The 25,328-nt window shown below is 40.1% G+C and overlaps 1 protein-coding gene and 1 non-coding gene across 5 annotated transcripts in view; both read right to left on the reverse strand.

The window, feature by feature from the left end:
* Nucleotides 1–21,280, reverse strand: part of rhbdf1b (rhomboid 5 homolog 1b (Drosophila)) — a 34,140-nt gene extending 12,860 nt beyond the window's left edge. The window contains exons 1-4 of one of the 4 annotated variants that reach the window (XM_051066333.1): nucleotides 20,927–21,280; nucleotides 17,060–17,174; nucleotides 1,130–1,271; nucleotides 881–1,017 (exon numbers count right to left, since the gene is read on the reverse strand). In XM_051066333.1, the coding sequence (XP_050922290.1) occupies nucleotides 881–1,017; nucleotides 1,130–1,243 (251 nt within the window). In that variant the 5' untranslated portion in view covers nucleotides 1,244–1,271; nucleotides 17,060–17,174; nucleotides 20,927–21,280. Of the gene's footprint in view, nucleotides 1–443; nucleotides 534–880; nucleotides 1,018–1,129; nucleotides 1,272–17,059; nucleotides 17,175–20,926 lie in introns of those variants that run through there. The other 3 variants (XM_018687781.2, XM_018687784.2, XM_018687780.2) reach the window with 3 other exon arrangements.
* On the reverse strand, nucleotides 1,831–1,924 carry trnai-uau (transfer RNA isoleucine (anticodon UAU)). Its single transcript has 2 exons — nucleotides 1,887–1,924; nucleotides 1,831–1,866 (listed from the first exon to the last, which is right to left on the reverse strand). It is a non-coding gene; the product is annotated as a tRNA-Ile (tRNA).
* Nucleotides 21,281–25,328: the final 4,048 nt, after the last annotated feature.

Below are 25,328 nucleotides of genomic sequence, written 5' to 3' on the forward strand. Positions count from 1 at the left end.
CCAGAATATCTGGCTATTTAGCTGCTAAATGCATCACTATGTTCACCAGCAAGAGTCTAACTGTGTCTGTTTGATCTTTGCAGTTTCTTAAACACTTATTGGAAAAGGCGGGGTAGTCTTATAATCGGGGTCGTCCTATCTTCAGGCCAATACAGAACTTTACATTGGACCATGTTTCCAGCTTTTCTGTCAGTAAAATACCATCAGTCAACAAAAAACCATGCGAGCCTCTAGATGTTTACATTACATCCTCTGAAGTAGCTTTAAGGTTGGAAAAATAATAATGTCTGACAATATTCTATAAAATACTGACTCATTCGACCTCTTCATTTAAGCAGTGTGATGTTTACATTGGAGTAGTTTCTTCTTGTGCGTTATGTTCAACAGTGACACACTGTTTCAAATAGAAACTTCAGTGCACCTGTCCTCCACCTCTCCTGTACCTGATGATCTGTTTGGGAATAGATGAACGCCGTCGGGTCAGTATTTTGGGGATGCAGGACCGCCTTCGAACGTTTGACACTCTCCTGGGGCTCCTCTGGCCCTTTGGGGGAACTGTGTTGACACGCTCAAAGCGCACCCTTTTCTCACTTAACACACATCGCAGCACGGAGAGGAGAGTGCAGGTGGGGAAAAGCAGATAGAAATAAGGAAAAATCAAAGAAAGAGGAGAGAGGACAAGAGAGAATAAAAGAGATTAATATGTGTTAAATCAGAAAAGAAACCACAGCTTAAATTAGTTTTTGTTAAGGATTTAAAGCAGAGAATTGTTGTGAATATAAAACATGCAGAAGTAATAGGAATTTAGCAGCTGGAGAAAATCAGCAGAGAGGAAAGACGAGAACCTCTCATCATATTTGTGTGTCTGTGTGTGAACAACCTCTTGATAGACTGCGTGATGGAGGGCTGTCTCTCCAGAGGAGGAGGTCTGAGGTAGTTGTTTGAAGTTTCCAAGGCAGCCATGCAGGTCTGAGGGTTTTCCCCTGGCATACTGACGCTGCGCAGGCGCTTTACTGGCTGCAACACACACAACAGATAATGACGCACACACTCGCTGCCAAAATGTGAAATAAAAATAGTCAAAATACTCTGACCTGTATTTGACTGCTGTTTTTTTTTTTTTTTTTACCTGGGTGTGTGTGGGTGAGTCATCCGGCGTCAGCTGGATGGTGGGGATGTCCAGTTTGAGCCATGGTGGCTTCTTCCTCTGCAGGCTGCTGTTCCTGCTGCCCGGCTCATCCATGCTCACTGCCTCTCCCTACGCCTGCCAGCTGGACAACGCACACAAACAAAGAAATTTGTTTGTAGGACAAAAAAAGGCCAAAAATAAAAATTCCAACTGACAAAAGCCAAAAAGTGACCAGCTTTGTGGGCTAATTACACACACTGGACTGAGTGTGCATAAATAATGATCAAGAATAATCCATGTCTCCCCGTGGTGCTGAGGTTGACAGATAAAGAGGGTGCAGACACACAGTTGAATAAATTTTATAAATTAGAATTCAAATAAATTAGATTTAATTTAATAGATTAAATTTTTGGACAATAGCTTGTTATTTGTTTAGTAAACACATCCAGATGCTTCACCTACACAAAGACGCTTTTATTTGAAAAGTCTATAAATGCACAGCGAGTAAATATAGCTGAATGGAAAAATCAAACCCTCCTGTAAATCAATATAAAAATGACACTGATGTGTGTAAAAACCACCAGAGCCGCATTAGTGTCTGTTTGCTCCCTGAACAGTAACAGGCTGTGCTGAATAATCTCACAGACAAACAGTTTCTACTGCATCTTTTCTGTGATTCACAGCCCAGGTTAAAACTTCACTGCTCCAGGTGAGGCTCGAACTCACAACCTCGGCATCACTCTGCTGGATACTGTCTTATAAGTACCGCGCGCTGACCGATTGCGCCACTGGAGCCGCTGCAGAGCAGACAATCCAGCAGTGTTTTAGAAGGGCAGCAGTGCAGCAATGCTTCAACGCCACAAGATGGAGCCAGTATCCTCAAAGGTAGGGCGTTCTCCTTAGACTCAGGCAGACAGACATATGCCCTCCATGAACAGAGGCAGACAGAACACAAAGGGATGCTATTACTCGCTCCTGAGCGTGAACCTATCCTTTCTGAAAGACTTCTCATACAAGGATAAGTGGTCTGAGAGCAGCAGGCCGCCTATTAACAGACAGCCTGACAGATCGAACAACTGAGCTACACAGAGGGAGAGGCACAGCCTCTGCGCATCCAGTTGTTTGCTGGTTAATGGGTTTATGGTTAAAGGAAGGTATTTGGAGAGTGAAAGGGGTTTTCCTGCTGAACCCTTTCACTGGCAGTTGTATGGGAATAAACAAGACATCTTTCCATTTCTATTAAAATCAGTGAGCTACCCACTGGCCAGAGAGGCAGTGTGCAATGGTGCCTTTTAATATGAGGTGCCATTTCTTTTCCCCTCCATCACAAATGCATTTTAAAGCTGCTGAACTCGTCAGGTTGAGCCACAACTCAAAACCTCAGCACCTTTCTGCTGCTTACTGTGTCACTGGCGCCACATGGTAACAACAGCACTTTCTAAACTGTATAAAGTGCTGAGGACATTAGAATTCTCAACATAAATAAGCATATTTATTTATCTATTAATAAATAAATTAATTAGCCTTTCTCTGATTTGATTTAATCAGATTTACGAAGAAAAGGAAGAGAAGACGACCAACATAAAGTCTAAATGACTGACACCTGTAGCTCTGAAATTAATAATTAAGCTAATGTTAGCTTCTTGATTTGGCTGGAAGTGCTTTCCACAGCTAACTTTTTAATGTTTACACTCATTTTACGAGGAGGAGAAGTGTCTTAAACATGCACTTCACGACTCCATACATCATATTGTGCAAACATAATTAGAGATGGGTATTTCAAGCATAAAATCTGATATTCACAGAGAACTACACTGGCTCAGATGATTTAGGTTCAGGACAAGTAATGAACATAGTGACTTCAGTAAAGTCTATCTCTTGATGGTATATTAGGTATCAAGGACCAGGCAAAAGGAATACTCATCTACCTCTCGTAAAGGCCAGTTGCTGAGGTGAATAAAGGCTCTCTGTGTCGTCTCCCAACACACACTGTCTTTTCCGCATGGGTTTCCCCCGTTCACTAAAATGACATTTAATGTGAAAAATGTCTTTGTGCTGCAGCTCAGTTTGTGAAAACATTAGTATTTCTCTGGTCGGGTTATAACTTATATGTTCTGTGGGCCAAGGGGAAGTGGGAAGCAGGAGTGAAGGGACTATTACTGGATAATAGGACATCTGCATGCGGCTCTGGTGAGATGTAATGAGCGACCACCAATGACGAGCTCCTGTAGATCTCAGCTGTGAATCACTCTGTGATTCATGGCTGTGAATAAAATTACAGGCTCCCCTCTCTTGCCATAAGCCATTAGCTGAACAATAATCTGTTCCATCATACGTCGTCCTGGAGCCGATACTCAGACTTCAGGCCAAAGCCAAGTCTAACGAGCTGAAAGATATTCAACACTGGCAGCTGGAGGACTTCTTGATACACACCGACACGGCCGGGATGGGGTGTGCTTCCAAACCCAAGAGTCGACACACACACAGACACACACACAGCTGCACTACATCCTTGAGGGAAAAATCCCCCTTTGGATACTCTCACTTGTCAAATAAAATCAGTTCAGGCATCTATTTTGCACTAAAATTGTATTTTGTTTTCTTTCTAGTATATCCACTCTCACACAAATTGGCTTATCTGTTTAGATAGTGATTGCCTACATTTCCCAGAAGGCATTGCCTACAGAGCAGGTGTGAACTTGTGGATCTCAATCAAAAGTTGGTGTTTGAACAAATAAAGAGTGCGATTACTCAGCTACAGAGAGGAGTAGTAGCACAGCAAGAGCACGAGCTGAGCACGCGTTTCTGTTCAACAAGCTGGCAAACACATCATGGCATGCTGCGTTACATACTGATCTGCTGAGGTTATTGTGGGTATGTGGGTGTGTTTGTATTTCTTGCTTCCGCAATGGCTTGATTCCTTAATGTCACAGTGAAATTGTAAACTAAGATTTATGGTTTTATACTTGATCACCATTTTAGCTTTCTGGCTTCAGTTTCTATGACTAAAAGAGATGAATTTCCCACCTGGGGGTTAGTTACTGAGTTATGATGATGGATCCTGATTACTTTGGTGAGCCCCAGACCTTTCCTTTGACACCACCAGCAGGTCAAACTTTGAAGGCACCTAGGGAAATATTACTAGAGAGTTGAGAGGAAGGGTAGACCCTGGACTATGGTGTACATTTTGCTAAGAAACAAACATTTTTACTGCATCACAGATAGGACATATCTATTTTAGTGAACATCCTTCTTAGTGAAAAACAATCAAACAATCTTTGGGTAATTTTAAATCATAATGCCCCCCTTCAAATGTAAGGGAAAATAAATACAAAGGGCTAAACTAATGACATTCACACCAGCCTAAGTGGAGCTTCCTAACATGCTAAACAGAGATGTTGAACAAGATAAACATTTTACCTGCTTAACATCAACATGTTAGCATAGTCATTGTGACCATGGTAGCATGGTGACATTAGCATTTAGCCCAAAGCACAACTGTACCTAAATACAGCCTCGTACAGCTGCTAGCATGGCTGTAGACTCTTAGTCTTGTTCTGTGAAGAAAAACTTAAATTCCACATTTTGAGCATTCATACGTACACACACTATACATTATGTATAAATACACACACAGAGAGACTGGCCTGCTCTTTGGCCAAGAAGGAAAGTTGACTGCCCGTGTCAGTGTTCTGGTCTCTCTGTGGTCACATGTGGAAGTCTGCACGTTCCCTTACGGTCACAGAGGATAAACACACCCCTGCAAATAGAAACCTTCACCAGAACAATCCATAACCACATCCTTTGCTTATCCTGCGGTGGTGATACACACTGTGTGCTTGTGTGCACACTGACATGAACACAGGCACTCCAAGATGTGCATATACAATGAAGCATGAATATGAACATGTTGAACTGTACACACACTCACGTGCATACAGTATATAAACACTCACTTGACAACCTCATACGTCAGATTTTTACAATCCTCCATATGGCTGAAGGAGAAACGCAGCGTGGTCCAAAACCAATCTCCTCTTTTTTTCATCTTGTTTCCAACATCCACCATTTGTTACTCCATGATCATGATCTCTCTCTTTTTTTTCTCGAGTTGGGTTTTCATGACAGGCAGATTAGGGGCTGTAATCCCTGTGCTGTACACCACATGACATCGTCCTGCTGTCAGGCCTCAGAGGCTCATACCGTCCCCTGACTGGATGGCAATGGCACTGTGATGTGACGGTGTGATCAGCACCTGGCAGGAAGTGGTGTCTCAAATACCCACATATTCAATCTCACTGCAGAAGAAGTGAAGGTTACTGTCAACACAGAATCATTTTGTCGGGAGTCCTGTGCTGGGCTTTAACATCTAAGTAAAGTCATTTTTTGTTCTACTTGTGTTGCAATTTATCAGCCAGAGATTAGAAAATTTTCATGCATCTTTAAAGCTCTCTGTTTGAGTACTTTTCGTTTCCTCTTAGATTTATATCAACATCATGTGCATGAAAGATTCAGTAGCACGATACCAAGGCTTTTGAAAGCATTCACACCACCAATAATACTGAGTTTTAGCTGTTATCTTATCACAGGAATATCATTTTTTGTGCAGCGGCAGAACAGCAGTGTAACTGGATCCTCTTTACATTTGGCGACACTTCCTGAGACATGCCGAGACAGAATTAAACAAAAGCATCACTTTGGCATGAAAGCAAGACTTGTCCTGACACTGCTCCCCTTTTGGTCTTTGAGACTGAGGCACCAAGTCACTGTGCATGTCAGTAAGCTTTAATATTCAATTGATCTTTATGTTAAGCAGTCCAAAACCTAATCTCTGCTCTGTGTCCTTTTATTCTCTAAACCTTTCCCCACCCCCCTCTTATCCTTTCTTCTTTCCCTTTCGGTCTTCTGCCTCATTTCTGCTCCTCCATGCATACTGAAGTTTCTGTAAACACACAAGAGGCTTTGATTTATTCTGTTGCTTAACATTTAATGTATTGTCAGAATAACAGTTGGATAAAGATTGGTTTTTACAGATTAGGAATAAAGGAAACTGAGTTTTGGATGCAAACAGTTATTTTGCAGTGTGTTAGTAAATCAAACCATTTCACAGCTTGTTTTGTCTTTGCATAATATTTGCTTGTAGAAACTAACAGGGCTAGTTGATGAACTACTGTAGATACCAGGCTAACTGCTAACATGCTTACCAGATGAGCTGGTGCTAGTAAGTCAAAGTAAACAAGCTTGTTTACAGTCTGTTAGCAAGCCTGCTAGCTTAGCTATTGGTGTAATATAAACCAGAATAAATCAGTACAGCCTTAGCTTCATTTGTGTACAGTCTGTTCAGAAATTCCAATAGCAGGTAAATGATATATTAGGGGAAGAGTCCTCTTTTCTTTGCTCTGTAGGAGGAAGGTGCTATAAAACTGACAATTACTTGCACACCTCCAAGTTAATTGGTTGGGGACTCTGCAGCAGATTAATGCCCAGACAGCCCAGGTAGGTTTGAACTTCATTACACTGGCATTGCTCTGCTCTAATAGGCACTACAACCTGCCCAACAGCACCTCTGGGTGCATTTTGACTTTTTTTCAGGACATTGCTTTCAGAAGCTGTGGTCATGGGAACTGACCAACTTCAGCCTCAAGAAAATTACCTGCTCCAAATGAAAGCTTGAACTTTACATTAGTAAGCAGCACACTGCGCTGATGGATTCCTTTAAGCCATGCCATATGTCTTGTTTGACTAACCAAAAAATAGGAATACAAGATAGGCTATTCAATTAACAATTCAAATGGAGAAACATTACATTTAGTATTCTGCACATAATGAGTATTACACTTTTAAATGTCTGAAACAATGAATGAGGACATGGATTCGACCAGGATTAGAGCATGAAGAATAACCTAAATATTGTGTTTGTGGGAAAATGTTCCATTCATCTAATCAACATTCTTTTTCACGTGAAAATCTGAGAGCTTTCCAAAAACTGTATATCATTTTCTCTCCATCAACCAGTTTGTTCTGACATAACAAAGCATGAGCAGGTCACATAGATTAAAAGTGAGTTATGCTGTGTGCTTTTACCCTCCCATCCTCCCACCCACCCCCACTGCCGGACTGTGTATGCTCTGGGCTCTCATCTGTGCCAGATGTTACAGTCATAACACAGTGGGTCATTTCCTTTCTGTTTGCAGAGTCCTGCTGTACTATAAGTGTGTGTGTGTGTGTGTGTGTGTGTGTTGGGGGGATAATCTGCTGCTACCTATGCAAACAAACACAAATAACTGATTAAACATCTGCCACAACAGAAGCAGTGTGTCAGTTATGGAAATCATCATATCTGAAAGAACTAACAATAAATGATAAATGGAAGGAAATAGCATCAACAGAGAAAACCTGGCTGTATTTACCATTTCCTGGACAACATTTCATCTAAATTGTACTTTTGACTTGCTGAGGCTTTCATGACTCTATATTATGCTCTTATTATACCATTAACTGTTTCCTGTAATGATGCCAAACATCATTTACAGAGAAAAATAATGTTATAATGTGTTTGTATGCAGTTGTACGCAGATGAATTAAGGCAGAAATAATTGTTTTATTCTATTACATTTTCCTAATGATAGGATTTGGGAGCAGAAAAAGGGTACGATTGAAGTTTATCTCTATAAAAACCAAATGTTACCATGTGACATTGTTGATTCTCGGCTTATCTCATGTAGATTTATCTCCGAACTCCGGTGTTAGGGGAAATTTGTTTCTTTGAAACAGCAGTGGAGATATCTACCAGAGGTGCAGCAACATGTGTGCTGGTGTAACACATGCTCCGGGCTTCAAGACAATTATGTTTGAACCTCCCAGAAACCAGAGTTTTGGACATTTTTACAGTAAATGATACAGATACCAAACAGCCTGCCAAAAGCCTTACAGGCTTTCAAACGCTGAAACAAAACAGCCGCTCACTGTACATGATACAACACTGATTGCTTTCTACTTCAAAATGATAACATCAGTCCGTAGTTTGTTCATTTATGCGTTTAATTATTATCCATAAACCACTGACAGACATGTACAGTGGGGATCTTAATGAGCTGAAGCCATCTGTCTAAACATTGCTTTGATTGTCTTCTGGTGTCTGTCTTTCATCTTGTTACCACAGATAACGTGACAGTGAGCAATTCATTAGTAAATCAGCCACTGTGCTGCTACGCATCGACTCTCATCAGGAGGAGGCTGGCATGTGTCCTTCCATTACACTCATAAAACACACGTGGAACACACACACACAGGATGTGTGATACTCTATGTGTAGAATTTATACATCACTGTCAAATGTGACACCTTGGAATAATTAATGCTGAATCAAAAAGACAGTAGTCAAGCTGCTTTATAGCTTTGTACAAGCCAGGATCTTTGTCACTGCCTCTTCAAATTAAGGCTATATTTCCTAAAACCCCTCATACCTCCCATCACAAAATGCCTTTGAAGCCATCGAAGGCTCGTATCCCCTACCCACGGCCTGGTGACGCTTGGTTTTCTCATTCACTTTACTGAAGAGGATGAACATTTACAAAGTGATTTTTCCATTTGCCTCTCAATCTGTGCACCATCTGCCATTGTGACAAACTCTCAAGAGCTTCAAATCCATTTTAGTAGAAAACCAGTGCCCTCACCCTGTACTGTAAAGCTATCTCTTTATGTGCCAAAAAATGTCAAGCAGCTGTTAATGTGACCGGGTGGAGAAAGTCTTTAATCTATGGTGCCATTTGTTTACAGTAAGAATATCATGTCATGTTATTACACCATACTATGCCACAACTGGTCAGCATGTGGTGCTTGAGGCTCCTTAACAGTAAATCATCAGTAATTTCCCTACATTATGCAATGATCAGTAAATGTGGACACTGCAGTTGCTAACTTCTCAGCTTTCTTTCCAAAGCACAAGGATTAAAATGCACAATGATTAGCCTCGTGGACGATCGCTGATTCCTGATGTGCTGCAACTTGTGCCCAACCTGCCTCAATGTGTGGCTCCACTGTCCGCCTGGGAATATCTCAAATTCCTGTTAAGAGCCCAAGTACATTGCAATCCATTTCACCTCAGCTCTGCCTGCTACAGCATAATAAGACAAGAGAACCCTGACCTGGAGGTTAAGCTGGTTGCACTGGTTCTTATGTGGCCAAGAGTCTTGTTATGGTTGCTCATAAAGCCATACAGTGCTGTAGCATAAAGGGTCCCACTGCAACCATTACCCCATGAATAATGAATAATAAAAAGTACTGTATATGAAATATTTACACCATGAGCACACTATTACATATAAATCTAAGTAAACTGTACTGTGTGTATTTGCAAATTGCTGCCAAAGAAAAGCTAATACATAATTCAGTTAGTTAATCTGGTTCAAATGGAAGTTCAAATAGGCAGCAGTGAAACGTTAGCAAGGAAAGGTATGCAAGCACTGCAGAATGGCCAGTTTATGTAGCTTTTTCATGCACCTCCCCTGAGAAAATAAGGTATTCTCACGTGAGTAATGAAGGGCTTTAGTGATTTTTGTAATTTGGATAAAATTTGGCTGTAACTTTTCAAAAATTCAGGTTTGAACCAATTTAACACTTAAGATGTTTGAATTAGTCCAAATGCAGCACACTAATTCTAAACTACAATGTAAAATTAGCTGTTCATTTTCAATACCTAAGAAACAAGCTAGCATTTCTGTCACTTCCAGATGCATTTTACAATGTTAATGAAAAGCCCTACCTTTATTTAAAAGTTTTCCATCTGCAGAGTTAATTACAAAATGATTCCATACATTAACTCTGAGATGGTTTGGTGCCATGATTGTTTACTGTGACACATCTTGCTTGTTTTCTTAATTTTATGTTAGCAAAGCGAACAACACTAGCCTAGTTTATTTAGGGCAATAGGGTATGCAATATGGTAACAGCCTGGTGCGTTCTGCAGAATAAACAGAGCGTTTCTGTAAAGACATGCTGCTGTTGAATTTTCTAAAATAATTTTTCAATGCTGTGTGCACCACAGACAAAACTATGTATCAGTGTAGCAATAAAAATCTCAGAAGACAGACATCTCAAAAGCTCAGCACATGAAAATGATAACTGTCATTATTTTCTGATATTTTGTGCACTGAACAGTCTAGAAAATAACTGGCAAATCAGTCAATAACAAAAACAACTGTTTGCTTCAGCCCTAAAAACATGCTTTTTCAAGTGTGGGTGAAATCAATGTAAAGCTTACAGTCTATGCTTAAAAAAGAAGTTTTTTCTTCCTCTGTTGGAATGTGCTTTGGACTTAATAAATAGGGAACAGCAAAAGAAAGCTGCTTAAATATACAGAGATAAACAATAGTACAGACAATCAGAGCAGATCAGAGGTCAGACATAACATGCTTTGTCTGCCGCTGTGCAAAATCATCTTTCTCTACTACTCAGCTGCCAAAACAGGAGAGATTTAATTGGCAATTTGAAACAGGCAAAAGCAGAGAAAGTTAAAATCCACAGCTACACTTCCCCCACTCTTTGCTTTGCATAATCAGAAGGTCTCAGATCTTTCTCACAGTAAGAAATATCTCCCATGGAAGTCATTAAGGGATGATTAAAGGACTGGCATAGGCCACTGCTATCGAGTGTTTCCTACTGCAGATTGACATGTGGCCTGTGGGGAAGCTGCTTTTAAATCTCACATGCAGGAAAGGCACCTAGACAGGCATATATTCAAACCTAGACCCACTGCACTTCACTCCCACACAGTTCTGACAAAGCAGTCTGCACAGGAAGGCAAGTAAAAAGGAAAGTGGTATAATCTTTGCAGGGCTGGCTATCAAAAAACCCCCTTGAGGTAACTGTTGTGGTATCTGTAATGAACTCAACACATCAAATGTCAACGCTAACGGCACAAAGAATATTTTAATATCGAAACTTTATAAAAGTTCTGCATGCAGTCATTATGGCTGGAAATGTTGTACCACATTGTTAACATGACAATAAAGCTGTGGCCACAAGCCTCGTGCTGCCTTGTGTCTGCAGATGACCTGGTATGTGTCAAGGCAGAGAGGAGAGGAAAATACAACAACAGATGGAGAGAGATGAAAAAAGCAGAAAAGGACTTAATGTCATGTTGGGAGAAGATGAAACGAGTGAAGGGGTAGTGAGTGAGGAGCAAAAACAAAAAAAAGGACATACTGCTCAAAGTCAGAAAAACAAAAACAAAAAAACCCCAGAGAAAATCCATTGCAGCAAAGCAGAGAATAAACAGCAGGATACTGTGGAGAGAAAACAGAGATGGACATGGAAGAGACAAATTTTCTCCCTCAATTAAAAACAGTTGTCTTCCCTGCACATGCATATCTAAACAACATGTGACAGCCATTTGCACAGTTTCGGTATGTGGGCTTGCTGCATGGTTGAAGAAAATGCAGGACTATATGTGAGTGTGTATACACATGCATGATTGTGTTTGTTAAATCACTCCTCTATGTATGTGGTGAGTGTGTGTACATGTCTGTCTGTCTGTGCCAAACATCTGTATCAGTTTACCTGCCTCTGAGCCATAGCGTAAGATTAGTTTTGGTGAAGCTGCAGAGATAACAGTGCAGTTTGCGTATCATTACTCTAATGAGTAATGGCTAAATGTTACCTGAAATTGATTTTCTAGACAATTCTTTTTCTGTTTTGGTCTTCACAACATTCACCAGCAAGTTAGCTATAATTGCTAACTTTTTCTGCTTGCTTGTTGGGTGCTGAGCAGGTAGGGTGTGGTGGTTTTTCAGAGCTTTTCCACTGAAAACAGCTGCTCTGTAGATTTGAAAGGAACCACAGAATCGGTTGATAATTACTTGTGGGTTCATCACCACAAACGACCGTTTTCACTTTACTCATCCATCTCTAATATAGTAACACTGGTTATAGACGTTTAGATTCTCTGGTCTTCCTCAAAAGACATCCTTAACATCATTTTTCTACAGTGTTTTTTGATGACATGATCTGATTGGAATACAAGAAACACATGTCAGTAAAAGCTTTAGGTAAAACCAGATCAGATTAACAGACTAACTCATTGTCAGCTGCAGAGAATCCAACAGAAATGACTTGATGGAAAAACTCCCCAAACCAAAAAGCCAGCACTGCCAATCATCACTTCAACTGTTCAACTCATAGCACATTCGACTGCCAAAAATGCCACAGGAGAGAGTATAATGGTTTCTCAGCTCCTGTGCCAGGTATAGGTCTTGAGGGGATTGCAGAGAGTTTTCTCAGCGGAGAGGACGTCTAGAAACTGCAAGAGACTGCAGGTGAAGTCACGGAAGATGAGGGGATTTATAGCAGATCTTCAGCGTTAGGTGGGCAGTACAACACTGAGGAAAGTTTTTTTTTTTTTTTTTCTCAGCTCATGTGCCCTTGAAGCACAAATTCTTCAACAAGGTCTTTGAATTTGTAACTTCAGAAAAGAAACTGATGAGCAGAAACAAACTGATCAGTTTCAGCCAAAAAACAGCAACAACTGTCAAGACAGAGAGTATTTGTAACCTGTTAGCATTGCTAGCACTTCCAAAATAGCTGCCTGCAGGTGTGTTAGTTCAGTGTCCCCATCACAAGTTAACAGAAATATTAGTGATGTGAACGGCGTTCTTTCACATGCCTCATACTGTATAACGCCTCTTTCACTCTTTTGTCTCTGTGTACTCTTCATGTTTTTCTTCCCTCCTGCCCGTTATCCAGCTCAGTCAAAAAGGCATATCAATGACTGGGATATAAAAAGCTCATGCATGAATGCTATTCTTACTACACAGCGGATTCTTTTGTATAAAACTAATTCCCCTTTTTATTTAGTTGGATACTGGCTTTAATAAAAATGGATGTGACTACAGTCATTTTTATTTTTTCTGGGAACTTACTTTCTGTTCTGCAGATATTGTACAGTTTCACTCAGCATTTTGTTGTTCACTATCAGCATTCAGTATCTTCCTGTGTAGTATAGAAACTGAGGCAAAAAAGCTACGTTTCCTACATCCTGAGGGCGTTTACCAAGCATTGTACATTATATCAGGCGTGCAAACAGATAGAGACTAGAGTTTTATCCGAATAATATCACTATAAGTTTAATAGACTTCACAGAGTAGGTATAACCTTTTACATCTGGGATGTAGCATTCATTCATCAATCATAAAGGAGGCTGCAGGAAACACGGCAGTGCTCTGTAGCTGAAATCCATGTTCAACCTTCTGCCTGGCTGCTCTGCCAAGGACTACAACCTCGCTTCCAAAATTCCCCAAACACTTCTGTAACAAAACAGGGCAAACTAAACTCATAATTATGAGGTTTATATAATTGAGGTCAAGTCTTTTTTAAGTCTTTATGTACTTAAGCACCGTGTACCAACTACCATGTTTTTTTCTCTAGTCTTACATGACTCTCAAATCAAAAGTGAACTGGATAGAACCAATGTTATGTTTATTTACACCAGGCATTATCCACCTCATATTAAAGCTGGGGAAAAAAACTAAATACCAAAATGTGCAACCACATGTTGACCACATCTGTAGAATTAACATTGCAGTTCAGTGAGTCATAGGAAAACAATGTTCTGAACACCCTCCTTTCAAAATCCGCTCAGTGACATACTCCTCATTAAGACACTGTTTATTCAAGGAAAGTACAGAAGCCTTATCTCCCTCATAAATCGCTAATCTATAGCAACAAATATGTTAGACAGAAAAGCAGTTTCACCCAGATTACGACCAAATGGTCAGTGACATGTATTTTTAAGTTGTTTTCCTTTCAATATCTGTTCTTACAATATGATTTCTGTTGGTAGGGATTTAAAACATGTTTAATGTTTTTATAATAAGGTCTAGGTCTTGGCAGCGCTTGGTTTAGGTTAGGGAAGAATCTTGGCTAAATATTAAATATTTTACCAAAGTTAAAAAAGTAAAAAGTGACTTAAAGCACAATCTTTCTCTGACTACAAAACAGCAATAATAAATATTTTCATATAAACAAGGGATCACACAGCCTTTTAGCATCTATCAGCTCATTTTTTTGATTTTATAACCCAGAAATTTCCTGTTTTGACTCACTCTCACTGCTCCTTTTCAGCTACAGCTACCAGCTACAAACGGGCATGCTAATATTTTTTTATGTGCTTTTAATGGTCAGTCTCAGCCTTGTACACTAGAAAAGTTACATATTACAGTGTCTTCAAAAGACTTGATGGCCTGAGGCTTCAGAGTTTGCTCAGCAAAGTCTTGTGGTTAATTAGCAAGCACTCCTCTGCCCGGGAGAACGTGACAAAGTAAGCCAGTCCTATAAACAATTATACACAAATTGAATCGTGGAATATTATTTTACTGTTCATACTGGAAAGTGGAAAATACTATAAAATTATGTCATCAACAGGATTTGGATCTGAGCTGCCAAAACAATGGCTTTGAGGTAAAATATCTAGTAAAATATCTAGTAAGTAAAAGTAAAACTAAGTAAAACTATTAAAAACTGACTTTATATCCCTTCTAACAATTTCAGTCTCATCATTTTACAGTGATGATCAACATAAATATTTCCTGAGTCACTAGTTTAGAGATTGATATTAATAAACAAACTCAAATATATAATCCATCCAGTTTACTTACAAACACACTGCACAATGACCTTTCGTTTAACGGCATAGAAATGACTGGCTGACACAAATTTAAAGGTCATGTAACCACTCGTCTTGCCATAGTGGGAGTCTAAATATAAACAGCCGTAAATGCTGCTATAATCACTTCAGGTGTAATTTATACTTACAAGAAAACAACTCCATGGTTTTAAATTGCTTAAATATGTCACTGTAGAATGAATGGCTGTTTGATATAGGGGATAAAAAAAAATAAAAATAAATTAAATAATGCAGTGAAGAGAAACAGACATGGAAAGACAGACAGAGTGACAGGCAGGACAGGAGACAAAGAGAACAGCTCAGCTGACCCTCATATGAAGCAGTTTTGTGTTAGCTGTGTGGTGACAGGAAGGTCACTGTCACAATAAGTGTCTAGTCAAGTATGGCCTCGCCTGGAGACATGAATAGGCCTCCTCAGCGGCCATTCATCCCTCCCACCATCCCTCCTTCCTGCCGTCCCTCTACGCAGCCAGCAAGCCGCATGCTGTGAGCGCCAATACAACAGCTTCCTCTGTTGGCTGGCCTTGTATGAAAAGTTAATGGTAATTGCCCACAGATGCCACATTAGGGTAAGATAGCGGGGGGAGCAAGAATTGGCTCTGAAAAGAATACTTAGAGGGAAAAATGGAGGTCATAATTGTGGTTTCAAAGAAACAGAGAGGAGTTATTCAGGATCATCACAGAGAAGTTGGGAGTCCCTCAGGAGAAGTCTGGCCGGGGGACAGCATTGTCATCAAACGGATATTGAAGAAGAGGTTGGAGACCAGTATATGCCACATAATGGGCAGATTAAAATTCCTCTTTGACAGGGAGTTTGCTATTCATCCGGGCCTTTTGTTACAAGTTCAAGATAAAGATGATCTGTTTCTAAGGAACATTTGTTTTATGCAAAATGAAAGAAAAGCTGAATGGACAAAATCTCTGCAATGAATAAAGCTGGCGTTATTTCATATTTTCATACAAATACCATAAAACCACTAAAATGAACAATGTGTTAGCTTGTTACTCTCTCTGACTTCCCTGCCTGTAACTGATATTTCATTTCTGCTGGACACTGCAGAATAAACTATAGTGCTCGCTTTTACAGTAATGATGTAACACGTCACCCAGTACAACAGTGTGGTTCATTTATTTTGGATTTTGGCTGAATACACAAGACTGTGGAGTACGGCTGAACAATTACTGCTGGTTGAAATACAAAACAAAAGTAAATGAATAAACTGAATAAAGTAAGCAAGCAGCTGAAATAGCTCAAAGTAATGGATAAACCACTGAAATAGTAACTGAAAGAGTAACTGATAAAAAGTTCTGAAAGTTAGCTAAAAGTAATGGATAAAAAGTTTAAATAGTTAGCTAAAAGTAACAGATAAAATTGGATCAATTGGCTGGTTATTCGTTTTAGTGATTTTTCAAGAAAATGCTAAATATTTGCTGGTAGTAGTTCCTCAAATGCCAGGAATTTGACACGCATTTGTCATTTATGTCAGTAAAGTAAACATGGTTTAAACAGAATATAGATAAAAAGTGGTTGTGTGAACATGTGTATTTGTTGACCATGACCTTTTAAAATGAATAACCTACTTACGGTGCCATCTATGAGGGCTCAGTGGTGGTTACATTGTATAGCAATGAGTTGCCAGTGGAATATTAAACAGTTTTCATAAAATAACTCCAGTATCAAGTCAACTCTTCTCTTCTTACATTTATGTCACATTTATGCAGCTTCAACCCAGCAGATGGAAACCTAGTTTGCATTTTATTGACAACATAATTCATAAGACTGATGTTTCAAAGTAACTGCACGACTGTACATTATACATTAGCTCATACCCTTATGTAAATGATCTCCTCATGACCTCTCAGTGACCCATATATCCATACTTCCACTGTACAGTGATCCTACAGCCACAGTTTAACCCTCAACAATCTGTCTGATGTGCAGCACTTTTTTTATTCTTAGTCTCACAATCCCTAGAGCTGTCCTATTTCTGTCTCTAGGCTGTAAAAGGAAAATTAAACCAACAACACAGTAGTGAGGGTGTGACTTTAAACACAGACAAGAGATTAAAATAATACCGGGTGTTAAAAAGAGGATAAGAGTAACCACCATTGATACTTATTTCACAAATGATTAATGGTGGCTAAAAATTACTGCTGTGATACTTGAAATATAGCAAGTTTGGTTTTCCCTTTATTTTGTTCCGTTAGGTAAAAATAGCATTTCATGTATAAACTTGTTTTTCTGTCACCTGAGATTGAGTTGCATGAGTCTTTTGGCAGCACAGGTGTATCTGTCATGCTGATAAGGCCATTCTGGATTTGATTCAACACAATGATGAAACAACAGTGACCATGACACAAAAACTGAAAGAGACATGGTGGGGGAGAGAGAGACAGAGAGATGGAAAGAGAGAGAGGATTAGAGAAATGCTTTTCCAGATCGCTAGGGATCAGGTCAAATCTTCATCATTTTGTCTTTGGGGTGACAGAGGGTAAAACTAACTGCACGATAGCTTCAATTACCCCTGTCATCACCTGTCAGACAAACATGACACAGAAGGCAGAGCACAGTCCTGACACTGCTAATCTTTCATGTAGCAACTGAAAGTTTCCCTAGTTTCCCTGAATTTGTTGAGTTTGTTGACTTAAACAACAGATTTATCGATCCAAGACTTAAAACCTGTACTTAACTTAAAAACATCTGCAGGTATCTCTTCCATCTGCAGTCTCTAAGTGCAATCATGATGTCACCGTCAAACCACAATTATGTACAGAAGACCTGCTGGTTACATTTTGTGCAACCAGTACCAGACAATTGCAAAATAACCACAGAAATCACTGTATGTATGTGCACATCAAACTTCTTCCCACTCCCACTAGTCACTTAGAACTGAAGAGGCCTTGACAGATGAGAGGTGAGACGTCTTCAAGAACCTCTGGCAAGTCCAGCTGCCTTTGTAGAAATCAAACTTCTCGCTTATGATTTATTCCTTTGTACAGTTTGTGCTGCAGATCAATAAGTGTGACTGCAAAAGCAAGTCTCGCTGTGCTACTGGGTTCAGAGCGCTAAGAGCCTACAGGTGCTGCTGATGTTTAGCAGGTACAATATTTATCATGCTCACCGCTCTGGTTTTGCGTGGTAGCAGGCGTTTAATTAGCACTAACCACAACGTGCTTTTGAGGCTGATGGAAATGTTATGCACTTTTAAAGAGAGTTGGAGGACCCTCCCGCAAGAATGGGGATGGTCGCAGTTCTTAGAGCGCCATTTTGAGGGTTTCAGTTTAGGTACTGTCCAAGCACAAGAGGAACTTTGAGTGACATAAATGTACATGAACAAATGCAGCACTAGAAAACGCCATTTCAACAACCTGTGCTGAAAAGGGTCATAACTGATTAGAGACAAATGGACTGACAGTGACATCCAGGCTTTATTAAATGTACTGTTGATGGTGCAAATGCAAAAAAGCCCTTAGAGGTATCTAGTTCTCAGGGGAGCACACTTTAGGAAGTTCCTAGAGGTGTTTTGTTTGAAAACACCTATTAGGATACATCCTCTGGGTACCATGAATGTATGGAAATATTTCAGTCTGGACCAAAGTAGTAGACCACCCAACTGACAGACTAGACAGACAGACCTAGACAGAGCTAAAAAGTTCTGTAAATGGAGTATATTTGAGCTCTGGACTGTCGGTCAAATAAAACAAGCAACCTGAGATATACATTTCCTCGAGTTCTGCAAAGTTGTAAAGAGCATTTTCAACAATTTTCTGACACCATCTGACACCACTGTACCTGATGAACTCACAGCAATAAAATGAGAGAGAAATAGTCATAGTCATAGCCTCAGTTTTGTTCAAAACATGAACTCACATAACAGGCTTGGAAGCAGCAACATAGGGTTGTGTTCAATATTGAGATAGTGCTTTTGTTAAAGTTACTTTAGTCAAAAGCTCCATTCACTGTTCTATGCAGACTTATTGTCTTGCAAATCTTAGATGAAAGAGCAGCATGGGCAGTGACAAGTAGCAGCATAAGACACAAGATAGATAAACAGCACAGCTTGTACACACTGGAGGAGAACCGCTCATGGGCGAGCTGCCATGAAAAGTGAATTGTGAAAAATGCTGGAGGGCTCCTGTAAAACCAAACCAGTTTTCCACCCTGATGCACCCAGCGGAGGGCTCCGCATAAACATGAAAGGTGCATTTCTCTTCTGAAAGCAGTGGCCCAGAAATAAACCTGCTATTGTCACTGCTGCGTTTCTATCCAACCTGTTCAAACACGCTTAACACGGTAACCTCGTCATGCCTGGGTAGGGAAACAGAGAGATAAAAAAAAAAACAAACACCTGCAAAATGCCACCATACCTAAAGACGCCTACTGTCTTTACACTTATGTATATAGCGCACAGCTCACACCAAATGAAACATCAACCAGGATGCTGGTAGCTTCCTGTATAGAGGTGTGAGTGTGTATGTGTGTGTTCTCCTAGATTTGTCTTGACACCATATGAAGCACTTTCAGTTGTCAAAGTCAGGATATTTATTCAAGCATATTTACTGCGATACAGTTTAGTTTAGATTAAAATTACGATCAGATCAAACAAGATTTTATTGATTTACATTTTAAAGACCAAATATCCAATCAATTAATCATGACAATCAGTGATGAGTGATAGTCAGCTGTAATTGTTACAGCTTTTACACATGTGCCAAGATTTCAGGCCCATTCACCCTCATTTAGAACCTAAAAGTGCATTAACCAGCTGGAGATACAGTTGGTAAAAAAATTAATCGCTGTGAATGGAAAGACAGCAGCACTGCTGTTGCAAAGTTGTATGACAAAGCCATAAAATGTTGTTATGCAGAAGATATTCCAGGGTTTGGTCTTTAATAGAAATGTGCAAATTCAGGGAAACTGAAAGACTCACGGTTTCCCTCCAAAATAAAACGCTCAATCAGCAACTAAGAGTTGGTGCACTTGTGTTAGTTCCATTAGTCTGGTAGTTAAGATAACAGCAGTAGAAAATAATCTACAGCCACTAAAGAGCAAGGGAATATAGAAGACTATAGTGTGGAAAGTCCTTACAGCTACAAAGAGACATATGTGAGTGTGTAGATATGAATCTCCACTGATTTCTTTTAGCCACACTCCACATACAACAGAGAGCTGCATGTCACAGGTTCAAACTCTGGCCTCTAATCCGGTTTCCCTCAGTAGGAAATCTGAATGGCTGTTCCAGGTGTGTGTGTGCGTGAGTATGTGTGTGTCTGTGTCTATGTGTATGCTCCTGCCATCTGGCCCAAAAGTCTGCTTCCTACCATCTTTCCAAACAGGAAGCCAAAACAAATCCTTGATGACACGGGTCAGTAGTTTAATTGTCTCTGTGGGATTTCTGTGCAGCCAGCAACCGAAACGGTCCCCTTCATCTCGACAGCAGCACTTTGAAATCGATTTATCACACTTACAACCTGTGTGTTAAAGTGTGTGCACATGTACTGTATGTGCACGCAACTTTGACTTCATTACTACAGTGTTTTAGACTATAAAATATTTGACAGTGGGTTACAAGGTATTGAATACATTATGTTCTTATTCTCTTTTCCCACACACTGAGGTAGCTCCTTGTGTTGGCCTTCCAGCCATAGTAGAACAAGGCATCAATAAAACAAGATGAATGGGCGTGTGTGTGTCAGGCAGAGAAACAGAGTAAAGCCTCTCACACACATGCACACACACCTGTTCCTCTCACTTTCAGTAATGACTCCCTACATGATAACCTGACCAGAGGCTTCACAAAAAATGAGCCAAACCTTTAATTTGAAAGGTTGGAAGCCAGTCCAGATGTGTAAAACTCTGTCAGGAAAAACGCATCATGCATTAACTAATACGGTTACCCATGGGTCGCCAGCCCCGCTCCCGTGAGCCTCGGGAGACCCCACCCAGAGACCCCCGCGTGCTGCAGCGCAGCAGTCAAAAACCTGCATGTATGCACCGTGAGCGAGATGCTGACAGCGCGGTGCTCCCGCCGTGCGAGCACCGAGGTGTGCAGTGAATGACAGCCGGTGTGGGAAGCGACAAAGCTCGGTATGACACGCTCAGGTTCAACGCTTACCTTCGACCTGAGACCGGTTCCTTCAGCCCGGCACGACACGACACGGCGCGGCTCCAACCGGTGAGATGTTAACCGCCGGTCACTTCATAAGTTATCCCTCCTACACATCACGCGGGCACGAGGAAGAGTAGTTTCACTATCAGCCGCGAGGCTCCAGATGTTAACGAGGGCGGTGTTCGCGTGTCATAAAGATGTAAAATAAGTCAGCTGAAACCTCGGTTCCGTGTGAGGTACACCGGGTCCTCTCTCTGTCACCCCACCGCCCACTGTGGAGCTGCTGCCGCCGCCGATGGATGACAGGACATCGACTGACCGACCGACCGAACGTCTCCCGCTCTGCCGGCCGGCGTCACAATGCCGCCTAGCGGTGATACCGAGCAACTACATGCTATCTAAGTGCAACCTGTTAAATCTGCAGGGTTGTTGTAATTATAAAGCTTTACATAACTGAGTAGTAGCAAAGACTAGGAATACCATCTGGACAAACTATTACGTAAGCTGTTTACGTTATGTTTTTTCAGCATTAAATACTGACTTTACAGCTATTAAAAAAGCTAACTCAGTGGATATTAAACCACAGTCAGTGGTTTAATATATATATATATATATATATATATATATATATATATATATATATATATATCTAAACTATGCATGAATAAATATTCTTAGAAAACAACAAACAATGAAATGAACAATAGATCCCAGAAATAGACTTATTTAATATTTTAGGGGAGGGGTAGTGCTGTGTAAAAACTACTGTCAACACCAGACACAGACTATAGAGCACATGTGCAAGTGTGTGGGACCCCAAACGGAACATTAGTGTTATCTTTGGGGAACTGCTTTAGCTCCTAGAATAACCTGAATTAAGGACTAAGCTAAAATCTACCTGATGTTCATTTATTTCCATTCCATTCTGAGTCTGTCACAGGGCTCACACACAGTTAAACATGTACACATTAATGAGAGATTTAAGTTACATCTAATTAGAAATATGCATGTTTGCCCCATCTTTGTTATGCTTGGCAAACTCTTTGATAATAGTAAGTCAGAGGAGTCATTGTTAATGATACTGAACACAAGCAGGGCAGGTGAGAGTTAGGTACTTTCCATTTGAGTTCATAAGAAATTGATCTGCTCCACACACAGACACACACACACAACCCTGGCATATTAGCTGTAACATCTGTCTTGCTCACTGACACTTGTCAGTATCTATCAAACAATACAACCAGGTGCCCAGGAGGAAGATATTATGCATTGATTTTGTATTATTTGGAAATTTTCCATTTTCTTTGTCAGAAAAATCTTTCACAACAGGTGGGCAGTGCCGCAATTGTGGTTTTCTTCCCTCCTGAAACGCTCTCCCCTGCAGGGTCGGTGTCCTGTTCCTCCGACCCCCTAGATCTTCTTACTGTCCTCACCCGCCTCACAGCAACCAACAGCAACCTTTGATGGGTTCATCTGACCACCATCTCTCACCACCCCCCACCGCTCACCACCACATTCAGTCCATGCAACAATGTGGTTGCCAGATGTGAAAAGATATAGCACAGGGGACACAGCTCAGTGTAAAGGATCGTATTTGTGCTACACACAAACCCGAGCCAGGTGTTTCTGGGTGTGGTAGGGATAAAAATCTCACTTTGGGATGATGTAAAAGATGTAATGTCTGCCTCATAGCAATGGAAATAATAAAATATCGGCAGTGTATGAGGCTATACTTTTTATGCATTTAAATTTGCTGACATGGCAGCATGACTCGCAACCTCAAAACACAAATGCACTCCTGTGTACTCCTGGTTTTTGGAACCATCATATTGTTTAGCTGTGGAAGGATGCTGCCAAGACAGCTGCAGAAGATGTCTTCAGAATCACTTGAGGAAATGACAAAAAATAAATAAAAAAAACTCATAGCTTTCAGTGCATTTGTTCATGAATATTTTTAATGCAAATTTTTTATATTTGCAAATTGTTTTCCAAACTTTTAAAGCCACAGTTCCCTCTATTATCCCCAAGGTTGATGTGTGCATGTATGCAAACATGCATTGGTAGGTGCTTTATCTCACACAATCTACAAATGCAAAACACAGACATCAGGCTAGCAATGAGAAGAGTACTTTGAATGGTGTTTTCACAGCATGTGGTCACGTACTTCACTTCCACGAAAAAAGGAAAGACTGTCGCTGAGCTTTCATCCTGCCTCAGTGGGAGACTTTCAATAACAATAACATGCAATCTAGAGGAGGAGGGGTAAACTGATATGGAGAGGTTATGGAGTATGAAAATAAGTAAAATAATAATGGGAGTAGGTGGGATCTGAAAATGGTCTTTCGATGGTCTGAAACATTTGAGAGAGTGACGGTGGAGCTTTAATTTTTCCACACCTCACATTTATTCTTAATAACATGCTTGCACTTTAAAGATTAAGTTAACACCCACTGAAAATGTTGTCTTTTCAATTAAAAGTTCTATGTAAGCATTTTAGTTTAAAACATTCAAAATTGATTAAAGTTATCACTGTGAAGAAATAATATACTGTGTTGCTGAGATATCTCCTAAAGTTAGCATGCGAACTAGCTAGCCCCAGCCCATCCTGTCCCATCCCATCTCATAATAGCACCTTATTGGTATCAAGAGGCAACAGTGAATCACTATCTAACTTAGAATAATCCCTGTATTGAGGGGTATGGGGAATCAGTTGGTTGCAATCTGTAATCTCACCACTAGATGTCACTAAATCCCCACATGCCGGTCACTGAAGATATGAATAATTCATGAGGGAAATTAGATATTTTTTTATGAGATTGACACCACTTTCCAAACCAAGCTGCTTATCTTAGCTTAGATTGGAAGAGACAAAGACAAAACAGAGAAATTGTTTGTTGGGGTTTTGAAGTAGAAAAACAACACATAGGAAAATATTAAAAAATCTGCTGATTTGCAAGACAGTTGTGTTTACATTGGAAACCAAATATTAGAAACCTATTTATTTAATACTCTCAGTGAGAAGTATTTGTATGCTGAATTAGATATATAAATACTTAGAATACATAATTCATGTGGCGTTGAACCACATGAGGAGGCAGATGTAGTCTCCCTGACAGAAGGTACAACTTAAGTTAAATTTTTTATGTGTTGATGTGAGCGTGTAAGTAATTTGCACATAAGAAAATAAACTGTTAAGTGGGTGTCTGTTTTCTGAGTACTGGAGACCACATTTCCTTCTGCTGCAGATTCAGTTGCAAGCTGCTTGGTTATAGTGTATGCAGCACTGTGTCACTTTAACACCAACTTCCCCCCTGCTGGAGGCCAGGACAGGAAGCAAGTGCTGGCAAGCTTTCCGACAAATGGGCGCATAACAGGAGGGACTGGGTCTGAGCTACTATATATGAGACACACGTTAAGAGGAGAGGAGGGTGTCTGTGCTATTTTCAGTCAGAGTTTCTTTTCGATGTGTATTTTTTTGTTTTAATTTTATATTTTTGGTTTCAGTTGGAGTTTCAATATGTATGGCAGGTTAGTGTTTAAGCTAGTTTACAGTTCATACACATTTATGCAGGAACACAAGTACACAAATATCTGCCCACATGCAGCCTATATAACAAATTCTTTCTCAAATCTATTTACTCCAACAGCCTTTGCTCTTTGTTGTGCTGCACACTTAGTGAGAGTCACATTACGTGCAGGACATACTGAGAACTGCTTTCCTTTTTGTGAGAACTGATTACAATGCGTAGCTGCAGAAAACAAGCTTTGAGGATAATCAGTGTGGGCAAGACAGAGGAGGGATTTACAAGGTACGTTCACGCTTTAGGAGGCTTTTAGAGACATTAGAGGGAAATCTGTTAATTCAACTGAGGAATTAATTACCCCTTTCAACCTGCTGTTTTATTCTTCTTGTTATCCACATTTTTTTCTTAGTTTTACTTAGCCTCAAAATTGTCTTTATCTTATATCCTTAAGTGAATATCCCAGATTGTTGATTTGAAAGAGGGCTGATTAGAGAGCTAGAATTTCTATTGAGCTTTGATAATATTAAATATTGGGAAAATATCTCTGAGTAATCTGGATCTTATGAACTGATCCTGTGGAAGAAACAGTATTCATTTTTTGCCTTATGTCTCCACCTTGTGGAGAAATTAAGGAATACAGTCATTTCTTCTTGTGAGATATGATTAGAAAGCAATGCCCTCTTCATGAACTTCTGTAAAGTTAAGAGCAATTTGTGTGTTTTCAATTGACTAGGATTTCAGAAAATTGAAAGTAGGTCAGTGGTTTTCATTTAAATTCTTTTTTTCCTGAACTGTTTTGTCCACTAACTCATCACATGGTTGAACACATGGTTGCTATGAGCTCAGAAACTCTCTTTCTTGCTTCATAAATGAACTGAGGCTGA

Source organism: Lates calcarifer, linkage group LG23 (assembly GCF_001640805.2).
Source record: "Lates calcarifer isolate ASB-BC8 linkage group LG23, TLL_Latcal_v3, whole genome shotgun sequence".
Classification (NCBI taxonomy): Eukaryota; Metazoa; Chordata; class Actinopteri; family Centropomidae; genus Lates; species Lates calcarifer.